An 11767-nucleotide genomic window follows, 5' to 3' on the forward strand; every position below is an offset into this window, starting at 1 on the left:
TTTTATAATCAAATAAAGTAAAAATACATGAGTTCTGTGGCTGTTCTTTCATTGAGTTATCATTTTTTTTTTTTCATAATCACTTTCTTTAGATTTTCAGATCTTCTTTGGAGCCACTAAAAGACGCTCTGTGGTTGTTGGCTCCCAGTTTTATGGTTTTAAGCAAAATGAGCCCTGGAGGTGGTCAAGTTACCCTACTGCCAGGGCACTTAGCTGGGTAAACCCACCACACTGAGGCCCTCTGTTCTAGCTGCGCTGCGGGAGCTTCCTGGTACTGATATCAATGAGACAGTGGAGAGAGAGACAGACAGGTGGAGAGAGAGACAGAAGGGTAAAACGAGTGTGTGTATGTGTGTGTGTGTGTGTCAGGGAGACAGGATGGAGATTGTCATCATCCCCTAGTTTAACTGACCAAACAAACAACCATTTCCTCTCCTGGCACAGGATATATCAAGTTCCTGTAAGAGAGAGAGAGGGTCAGAGAGAGGAAGATGAGGAACATTAAAAGAGAAAGATGGATGCAGAAAATAGATAAAGATATAGTAAAACTAAAATAAAGACAGACAGACAGACAGACAGACAACGGGAACTTTCCTTTTTCATTCAACAATTAAGAAACCAAAAAAACAAAAACTCACTTGAGGCCACTTCAAAACCATTCACTGAGCACTTGGTATAATTTAATTGTTCCCCCTGCATTTTTAATGAGCAGCTTTAAGTGCCCTGGCAGTGTTTCTGCCGGTGGGGCTTCCTCTGACAGCAGCAGAAAAGTTGCAAGTTTCCATACAGCACATTAATGCACCATACCACAACAAATCTCAAACACACAAACGCATGCGACAGTTCACCTTTTTTTTCCCCTTTTCTTTCTGTGACCACGATCACAACTACTTCTCCATCCTGACTTCAGCTATGATTTACTCTAGTTGGATACGTTTTTGGAAAGTTAAATCTCTCTTTCCATTTTTCTTTTTTTTTTTTCTTTCTATGGGGGTCTAATTCAGGTCCAGGTTCACATATTTACCAGCCATCTGTTTGCAACTTTGAACTGCATCATGGGGAGTCAGGAAGACAAATAACTAAAAAAAAGGCTTTTTTAGTTTTTTTTCAGTCTATTCTAAACTGTACAGCGTAAACATCAAATTATAGCAGTTTGAAGTGGCTGCATTGTTAGGGAACAGCTGTTGGTAGTTACATGCATTTATCCTACCCTATGATAGTAGGAGCCAAAATAAGACCGTCTCAGAACAAAGGCTGTTTTTTCATTTTTATTTTTTTTTAGTGGGTCAAACAGTAATGGATAATTTTCCTAAATGAGACACACTATCAGATACCTTTGTATTATCTGAATGACTCCTGCTTTAAATACAGTGTCCTACCGTAGAGTACAAGATAAATCCAACATTTGGAAGCGCGATTAATTCATGCTTTCATCAACAGAACCAGCAGCTGAACACAGCTTTTGTTTTGCCCTGTAAAAGCTGTTTCCCAGGAAGGCTCTGATCTCTGCCCAGAAATGTACTTTCATGTCATTTAACAAAGATTGTCAGTTACAGTCTTTCTCTTTTTTTGGTCACCTATGATTTATTTATTATTTATTATTTTTAGCTTTGGTTCATTTTAGGGCTTCCATTGAGGTGGAACAGCAGCTAAAGTTGGAAGAAATCAAACAAAGCCAGAAACATAAAAGCACAACCAAGGAATTGTATCTCTTATATACAGTATTATGTGAAAAATATTGATATACTATTATATGAGGTATGAGGTCATTATGAATTATCACTTGCACAATCAAAATACAGGAAATCATCAGTAAATAAATATTTTGCTAATCAGTACAGCACACAGGCATATTTTGCTAATTGAAAGTCTGAATTAACTAATAAAATAACTAAATAATGTCAAGAAATCAAAGTATGGAAAAATAAATGCACATGCAAACATACAAACATGCATTGAAGGATTAATAAACCAACACATACTACACCTATTTGTACATGCACACACACACTCAGACTCAGACCCACAAACTTTATTTCTTTTCCATCTCTGTTGTATTTATAATTAATAATGTGTCATAGTTAATGGGGATTTTTGAGCTTGACACACATAAAGAAATAAACGTGGGAATTATTTATAAGCAGTTGATCCATGTACAAGCACAGACACACATGCAGTGTTGCATATAGAGTTTGATTGTGTAGGTGCACAAATAAAGAACAGTTTCTTGTATTTTTGCATTTTTGTTCGTATGTGTTAACTCGAGGGGTAAATTTGTTGTTAGAACAGGCGACAGCTTTTGTTAGTTAAATCAATTTTGAAGTCCCTTTGAGACTAAATTCATTACGTGCAAAGTTGTTTTGAACAATCGCAGTAAGCTCCTTTCATAAAAAGATCCATCGTAACACTGTGACAGAATGCAACGGAAACTTTACACATATTTATCTGTGCTTGGAAAATAAGAGACAACAGCACATTTGGTTCCAAGACCTATAACTGCTATGTGGACTATTACTGTAAGAGTCAGTCTCTTCTGATTTGTGCTAAATTATTTAAAAGCACAATTTCAAGCATCACTTATGACCCACTGGAAGTTTGCGGTAATGTATCTGCATTTGTATTTTCTTTTTGTGCTGTGTTTCTTTGGGCAGTAGGTGTGTAGCTCCCAGCCAATAACAGCGTGCCTGGTGTGAGGGCAGGATTGTAAGGAAGCAACCAGGTGAACATAAGCATGAATCATAGAGGAAGCTACGGTGTTAAAGAGCCAGGGAGGAGGGGCCAACACTGAATGTTGTGTTTATTGTTGTGCAAACAACCATCTTCAAGATTTTGCCTCCCATTACTTTTTTGCCTAAATATCATAAATGTTCTTTGGAAAAGTCTCCACAAATGATCCACTACAAATGTCATGTCACTCTTAAATGTTCCATAGATTAAAGTCTAATTTTTACCATCATTATTGATCCCATTTTGCGTTAGGAACAAACAAAATGGGAGAGATACTGCACTTTGAGCTCAAGCCTTGAGTCACATTTGTCTTCTACCAAACATTTTATGAGTAACTAAGTGATCTTTTAGTGCTTTGGACTGTGTTTCCTGGTGATGATCGGTTAGGCTGATCTGGCACTGGGTAAAAGTGCAAGTCGACCGCATGACGGTTTGGGTGTTGTGTCTCCCTGTGCCTGCAGTTCACCATTCTGGGTGTGGACGGTGTGGTTGTGACTTAATAACTGACTGGACCTTCCTGGGATCCATTTATACCAGGCTGCACTCAGACAGCCTGTATATAACCCAGGCCTGACCAGTCAAAGTGAGGTGGTGAGGAGCTGTGGTGGAATAAGGACACAAATGTTATACTTACTGTGATCCATACATGCCCTTAACTCTACCTCTGAGATAAACATATCGGCTTAAAAGAGGGTTAATAAGTATAAACAATGAGTAAGATCTCTATAGATGGAACCAGAAATATCAATTTCTGCATTTATTCTAATTTTTAATCGTTAAATCATCTTTCTCTATGCAGGAGTGTTCTCCATACGCTGCCCACCTGTACGATGCCGAAGATGCTAACACACCTATGCGGATGCTGCCTGGACTGTGCGGCGATTACTGCTCTGAATACTGGCATCAGTGTCGGTACACCCTCAGTCTCCTCTTGGAGGACCTGGGGAGCCCGCAGCAGTTTGCAAACCTGACTGCAACGATCGAAGAAGATCGCAGAAGGTTCTGTGACTTTCTGGTGCTGAAGGACAACCAGTACTGCTATCCTAATGTCGTTACAAATGCAGGTATGGTGTCTACACGCAGGCAGCAGGCCCACACGCACACATACCCATGAAAGCTCAAACATGTCTGATGTAGTTGTGAGGTTGAGTTGAGAGAAACCATACAACTTATATGATTACTCCAACTTACATAAACAGCCAATGTGAACAAACAGGTTGTCACAGACTGAGAAAACAGGACATCAACTAAATTCCCATTGGCAAGAACCCGAACTTGCACTAACAAGAAATTGTAATTACTGTATTATCTATGAGCAGACATTGCCACTCCTTGCTAGTCTGCACGTAAGGTTGGCTGTGGTAAAAACATAAGCAAGATATAAGTAGAATTTGCCTCCATGGTTGCAGCAAAGATATTATGTCAAAGAACAGAAGCATGGTTAGAAAATGAATACAGTAATGGTGCTAGTGCATGAATATTTTATATGCCATGCTAATATTGTGTGAATTGGAAGTTTAAGGTGTTAAAGGCATTATGTGATAATTCTGGTCCAGATTCTGGCAGTAGTACGTCTATTTGCTGGTTAATGGTAACCTTAAGAAACCAGGAGAGAGGAAGCTGTACTAATACAATCAATCCTCTGTTTTGTGTGTTTATACTGATCCATTAATTGTATCCTATTACTCCTGGTTTCCTCTCCTGTATCTTCTTTTCTGTCCCCAGAGCTAAATGCTAACCTTGGCTTTGTACGTGAAGATCCCAAGGGATGTCTGGAGTTGTGTTTACAGGAGGTTGCCAATGGGCTCCGTAACCCTGTGGCCATGATTCACGCAGACGATGGAACTCATCGATTCTTTGTGGCAGAGCAGCTGGGTTATGTGTGGGTGTATCTGGCCAACGGCTCCAGGATCGACCGCCCTTTCCTCAACCTCACCAGGGCTGTGCTTACATCGCCGTGGGCAGGAGATGAGAGGGGATTCCTCTGCATAGCACTACATCCAAGGTTCATACTCTCACTAATAATAGTACAGTTATCTGTGAGGGTTATATAGTTGTAGTAGTAATATTTTGCATGACTGCTTCTGGTTCTCTTCTGTGCATAGGTTCACCACGGTCAGAAAAGCCTATGTATACTACTCTGTATCTGTCAAGAAGGAGGAGAGGATACGGATCAGCGAGTTCACACTTTTAATTCATGATGACAACCAACTAGACCACTCCTCTGAGAGGTAAAGTTCAGAGTGGAAACAAAGAGACAGAGATTTTATAAATATTTCTATTAGTCCTCTAGTTCTAATGGTATTTGTAAGTTCTGGTATTGGTACCTGTATGTGAAGGAGGATTTGTTTTCAATGTCTACATGCACAGATGTTTGATGTGTGTATTCATCCTCCTGTTGTGTGTCTTGATTCAGAACCATCCTTGAGGTGGTAGAGCCGGCATCCAATCACAATGGAGGACAGCTTCTATTTGGCCATGATGGGTATTTGTACATATTTATTGGTGATGGTGGCAGAGCTGGGGACCCATTTGGAAAATTTGGCAACTCACAGAACAAGTAAGTATCATTTAATAAATTTTATTTTTATGGAAAGTGCTTGATTTTGTTGACTTCAGTATTTCCTTTTGCTATATTTCCATATATAAATATTTGCTTGAAAAATCCCACAAATTAAGTTATTTTAACTCAAACATTCAATTATTGTGACACACGTATACAATATCTAAAATTGGCATGAGAAATCAATCACTTGTCTAAAATGTGGCCATAAGAGATAATTCAATTGTATGTGTTGATTTCTATTTTTAAACACATTATTTTTAAAATTAATCTAAATATTATGTTAAATTTGAAAGCATTTGACACCAAACTGGGGTCAGGCATTTTAATGCGCCTGTTCCTAACACTTCATATCAAGTTCCTGAAGTAGCACACTTTTGTTGTAACAAAACATGTCTTCATGCCATAACAGCCAACTTGAAAATAAGCAGCACATCTATGACGTGCGTTTGACTCGTAATTGTCTCTCCTTGCAACGTTTCAGCTTTATATGTAATTTAAATGAATATGGCAAAATAAGATAAACACATCCTTTGGACTGCTCTAGGCGGTTGTTAAAAGTTTTAATGATAAAGGTGTTCATCATATAAAATATTACCAAACACCTTAGAACTAGCCAGTTCTGCCAAAAAATTGTTCCTGCCTAAAATTAATTAGAATTAAGTCCAATGAAAAGGATCAAAATTATAGAGAAGATAATCTTCAAACCTGTGTAGACCTTTCTCAGTGGCAACTATAAATGATAGCTTTTTAAAAACAGTTTTTTTCCACTTATGAAAATACACACAAACTGAGGATCTTCCTGGGTGGGGAACCTGCTCTTATAACGTAAAGTATCACTTTAAAGGTAAATATGAGTCAGTTGTGTACACAAGTTATCATAAACATGTAAACTTCACACATGCCAGGCCCTGCAGAGCACTTTTTTAAATTAAGACTGCAATAATCACTTTTCTGTACAAACTCTATGGTTCACTGAGAAAAGCTCAAATATGAAGAGTGTTGAACGCTTTTGGAAGGGACTGTGTAATTGCACTAACAGGGCTGAATGCAAGCCTGCCGCCAAAAATTATTGCATGAGCAGTGTGAATGAACTGTCCAATGATTAGGAGAGATGGGACTTTCCATTAATAGACTACACATCTGAAGTAATGGTGGGCAAATGTCAGACTGCAGAGCATCACATCATATTGTATTACTTACATTTTTAGGGCAGCATACATAGATAGTGTCATTGATTGACAGTTATTATTTTCCACTTTATGGGCGGAGATGACCTGTTGTTCTCACACTTTTTGTTTTTCTAGGCTTTAGGAATGAAAAATAAAACACACATAATAATACACACATATATATAGATGCTATTATGTGTATGTCTGTAAAGAAGGTTCATTCAGCTATAAGCTACAGCTGTATATCGTCATTTTCATCCAAAGTACAAAAAGGTAGCAAGTGCAAATATTACTGCTCATTTGCAGGATACACATTACATAATACTCCAAAAATGTTATTCACAATAATTAAACAGTGAGTTGTGGAGCTTGGACAACAGTTATGGGCCAAAATAAGATGTGACTATGAAATCAACTTGAAACAATTAAATGAACTAAAAATAAAAACAGCCTTTTTATCCTTTAAGTTCATAGAGTGGCTAAAGCTAAACTTGAATATAAATTGTACTGTTTCTCACAAAAAACCAGTCCAAAATTAGCAAAGAACTGTGGCTGAGGAAAGTCTGATGAAAAGATTAAGTTTAAGTATCAGCAGCATATTACTGACATAACAAAACACTGAGCGAGGTGTTTATCTGAGATGCTGACACCTTTTCTCCAGACAGTTAGCATTTAGCTCTTTAGCTGTTTCTGAGGGGTTTTTGTTGACATGCTGTATTAGCTGTTCTGGGAATGGGGGAAGATACACCCTGCCAAGTCTAATATTGACACTACACATTGCGGACCGCCACACACTGGTATTTGGAGGGGGGGGGGACAGAGAGAGAGAGAGAGAGAGAGAGAGTGACAGAGAGAGAGAGAGAGAGAGAGAGAGAGGTGGGTTAGGAAAAGAGTGGAAAGGAGGTTTAAGAAGAGAGCAACCAGGGCTGAGGGAGGAGAAAGGTGCAATGTTGGAGAGAAATACTTAAGACTGGAAAAAGATGGAGCAAGGGTAGAAAGAAAAGAGGAGAATGACCAAAGACAGGAGTGTTGAAGGTGTGCAAGGTTGGAGAACAAAGTTACAGAGATAAAGACAAAGATGCGAAAGACAAAATCTTTATGGAAAATAAAAACTAGGGAAGGTTAATGCAGAGGAAGATACATATATAAAATGAGGATGAAGGGACAACGTGAGCAGACTTTGGAGATAAAGAAACACAAGTTAGAAAGAAAAATTAACACCTCAGTCTTGAAGCCTCTCTGAATCTTTCTCACTCTGTCATCTACTCTCTGTGTTGTAGGTCAGCGCTCCTCGGCAAGGTGCTGCGTGTTGATGTTGAGGACAATGACAATGGCGCCCCGTACAGTATCCCCTCAGACAACCCGTTCTTGTGGGAGAAGGATGCACGACCTGGTAAATCCCATAAAATATTCTATACAATTACGTTTGGTGGCTTTTTAGATAAACTGAACGTTTAAGACAAATGGCACGATTGTAAATATTAATCTAGACTTTATTTGCGCTTTTCTAAAGAGCTCACATGATGTGTGACTGAGGAAAACATGACTCAAATGAAAGTGAATCTGTAAACACAGGCTTTTTGCGGCAACGTGTAAATTACTTTCTTCCTCTCTCTGCAGAGGTTTATGCCTATGGAGTTCGCAACATGTGGCGCTGCTCCATTGACCGCGGTGACCCTGCTACAGGCCGAGGCAGAGGCAGGATGTTCTGTGGTGACGTAGGCCAGAACAAATATGAAGAGGTGGACCTCATTGTCAAAGGTGGGACGATTTTAGTTGGCCTTCACTCCACTCGCTGAGAGACAAAGAAATAGTTCACTCTTGCATGAGATGGTTGTCATTCCAACTGTTCTCTCAAAGACCACACAGACAGTGAGTCAGACTGTTTAATCTCAGTCTTCCCCCTAACAATTAAGGTGAATGGGATCTGGTTGTGTAAAAATCCAAAAAGGGTATGGCATAAACATCCAATTACAGCTGGTGGAGTACAATAGTACTGTGAGTCTTTTCATAGTATATTTACTTATTTAGAAAGAACAGTACAGTAGCTATTTCACTGAGAAGTTGCACTAACTTTATCAATACATGTTTAAAGGAGGCAACTACGGATGGAGGGCCAAAGAAGGCTTCAGCTGCTACGATCGCAAACTCTGCCAAAACTCCTCGCTAGGTGAGGCCACTTTCATTCACTCTGGAGTCCATAAACTGAAACATATAAATACACAAAGAAGCTTCTGCAGAATGGTTACAGATGTGAGCTGTGACACACTTTAAAAAATCTGTGAAGGATCCAATTGTTAAGTAATATTCCTAGAAAAGGTTATGAAAGCTTTGTTGGCTTTGTAAGTGCCTTTACATAAGCCTCTAAATACAATGCATATTTCTTATTCAGTGTACAGTATGCCGCTATAGTATTGTCTTCTTGTTATCGTGATACACTGTGTAAACTGATGTGTTGTTCTATGTCTAGATGACATCTTGCCTATCTTTGCCTACCCCCACAAGTTGGGCAAATCAGTGACAGGAGGATACATCTACAGAGGTTGTCAGATGCCCAACCTCAATGGGCTCTACATATTCGGTGACTTCATGAGTGGGTATGTGCTTCAGCTTTATTCTAAAATCTTAGTTTTAGACATTTTATTTAGACAAATTCACACCTATCACTGCAGAGACCCAGAGTCCAAATCGTGGCAGCCGTAATTGCCACATTATCACAATGTGCAGCCTAATTAAAACATCTGCAGCTGTCCTTGTGATTGTGGATTTTTAGCCAAACCTTCTCTTCAATTTTTTTAGCGAAGCCACTGCAACATCAAGTATTACAGTAAGTGTGGCTGGAGAAACACAAACACTTTAAATAAGGACTGCAATAAGCTGCACTTATATTGTGCTATCGTTCACAGGCTTGATTACATATTTAAAGTAAATGCATGTATATATACTATTTCTGGGGGTAGATATGTATATTTGTGCTTATGTGCTGTTTGTTTCTGTTTAGGCGTCTGATGTCTCTTAAGGAGAATGTCACCACTGGTGAATGGCAGTACAATGAAATCTGCATGGGGACAGACCAGACCTGCAGATTCCCCAAACTCATCAACAGTTACTATAAATACATCATCTCGTTTGCTGAGGATGAAGCAGGTAATAACTGTGTCTGTGTGTTTTCTTCTCTTGTATTGGCACCGAGCATCACATGGTTTATTTAGATGTAGTACGAGGAAGAGAGAGCCTCATTGTCACGTACACATATTTTATATAATTAAAGGTACAAATGAACGATGTCATTAAGGGTTAAAGCTGCAGTGGGTAACTATTATACAAATAACTTTGTAATATTTGCTGAAACTTTCATTATATCCTGTGCATGAGACAGATAATCTCTGAAAAAAACAGATTCCTCTGACTCCTTCTGTTCCTATGGTATTGGACAGTGGAAAGATATTTGATTGTTGAGTCTCATTCGCAGGTCGTCAAATACTGATGCTTTGGATTTATGGTTAATAGGAAATTTAAAAAAAAGTCTATGAGTGAGAAACACAACAGGTGCCGTCCGTGCTCCCAGCTTTGAAAACCAGAAGCGTCGGAATTTGACGACTTGGGAATAAGACTCAACAATCAACTTTCTCCTGAACGACTGACCCCTCCTCCACTTCTGGGGAAATAAGAGGACTCAGGAGATGGGGGTTAGGTTTAACTTTGAATCTGGTTTGAATTAAAGAGACTTTTGATTTACTAGCGAAAGTGTTGCACACATGCTGTTGATCTTAAATAATCTCTTCCGTCTCTCTGAAAGTGCCTCAGAGGAGATTTAAGTTCAAGGAAAGTCCAGATCCCTACTCTGTACACACGTTTTGTAACTTTCCCCTTTCCATCTCCCCTGTTTTGGTATTTGTCTCTCTCCTCTGCTTTCTTGCTCTCTCTCCCATCCATATTAAATGTAAATATACCCCCTCCCCCACACTGCTGTTCACCATTTGTCTCTTTCCTTCTTGCCAAACATCTTCACTCACACTTTTTTTCCTTTGAGTCTTTCTCTTTGTCCTTTACTCATCTCTCTCTGCCTCTGTCCATCTGATTTAGGGGAACTGTATTTCTTAGCCACAGGAGTCCCGAGTGCCACAGCCAGAGCAGGAGTCATCTATAAGATAGTGGACCCTTCCAGGTAGGAACGAATACACTTTCATGATGCCTACCTGGGTGTGTGATTTAGAAGTTTGGGTCAAATTTTCTATGATGATACCAATAAATGGCGAAACTGGTCATTGTGGGTTATATAGACCTTGACTAAACAAAATAATAAATACATAATACCCAAATAAAAATAGGTTTACCTATGTTAAAAAGCCCCCTACCAGCCAGTCTCATCCCACTCCATAATACATGGAATATCCTCTTGATTTTGTGATTAGAGCAAAGCATTGAGGCTACTCGTTGCTAAAATGAGTTTCAGTTCAGTATTTTATCCAAAATATGCTTTAAGTTATAGTCAGAGTCTGACTGATTTTTGGCCTAATAACGATATCCATGTTTGAAATTTGATCTGATAACTATTTATAGGCTGATATTGATTTGTTTACAGAAGCACACGACATAAACAAAGCTTAGTTAAGTTAGTTAAGTCGGGTTATTAAACAATTGACCAAAATTCGTACTGACCAGGACATTTTAATTGTGAAAAATTAACTTGTCGCTGCTCTCCTATGTGCTAATTTTTTCTCTCCTGACCACACAGGCGAGCGCCGCCAGGAAAATGCAACATCAAGCCTTCACCTGTTAAAATAAAGGGAAAACTGATTCACTTCCACCCCAAAGAAGGTAAATCTGGGGGAATCTTAAAATAATGTTTTCCGATTTTTCTGTTTTTGTTTTTTATAGAAACGTTAGACTTATGATCAGAGCTTTATCTGTTGAAAGCTGTCAAAATAATTGTCTATTCTTCTCATTATCTTGTCAATGTGCAACATGTTAAATAAACTGAACAAATGTATCAATGTATCAATTTTTCTCGTTTGCAGAGTTTGTAATCAACAAGAAACCAACCACCACACCTGTACCCACAACAACCAGAAAAACTACAACCACAACAAGAACTCCATCAAGAAGAAAACCTATAATAATAATAAAACCACCAATGCCAACAAGAAAAACAATTAGAAAAACACCACCAACAACAACAACACCAACAGCAAGAAAAACATTACAGACAACAAGAAAAACAACATTACAGACAACAAGAAAAACAACGAGAAAAACACCACCACCACCAACAACAACGACACCAACTATAAAAGCAACAACG

At 38.8% G+C, this 11767-nt stretch overlaps 1 protein-coding gene across 4 annotated transcripts in view; it reads left to right on the plus strand.

Moving 5' to 3' along the window:
• The window catches only part of si:ch211-136a13.1 (HHIP-like protein 1), a 17117-nt gene that overhangs the window by 2277 nt on the left and 3073 nt on the right, over window positions 1–11767 (plus strand). Inside the window, exons 2-13 of one of the 4 annotated variants that reach the window (XM_035680148.1) lie at window positions 3527–3791; window positions 4453–4732; window positions 4833–4958; window positions 5144–5287; window positions 7743–7855; window positions 8083–8223; window positions 8558–8632; window positions 8933–9059; window positions 9464–9609; window positions 10549–10630; window positions 11201–11283; window positions 11484–11738. In XM_035680148.1, coding sequence (XP_035536041.1) covers window positions 3527–3791; window positions 4453–4732; window positions 4833–4958; window positions 5144–5287; window positions 7743–7855; window positions 8083–8223; window positions 8558–8632; window positions 8933–9059; window positions 9464–9609; window positions 10549–10630; window positions 11201–11283; window positions 11484–11738 — 1837 coding nt within the window. The remainder of the gene's footprint in view (window positions 1–3526; window positions 3792–4452; window positions 4733–4832; window positions 4959–5143; window positions 5288–7742; window positions 7856–8082; window positions 8224–8557; window positions 8633–8932; window positions 9060–9463; window positions 9610–10548; window positions 10631–11200; window positions 11284–11483; window positions 11739–11767) is intronic. The other 3 variants (XM_035680147.1, XM_035680149.1, XM_035680150.1) reach the window with 3 other exon arrangements.

The sequence above is a fragment of the Morone saxatilis genome, unplaced genomic scaffold (genome assembly GCF_004916995.1).
Source record: "Morone saxatilis isolate NCDOM2014 unplaced genomic scaffold, NCSU_SB_2.0 Contig8, whole genome shotgun sequence".
NCBI lineage: Eukaryota > Metazoa > Chordata > Actinopteri > Moronidae > Morone > Morone saxatilis.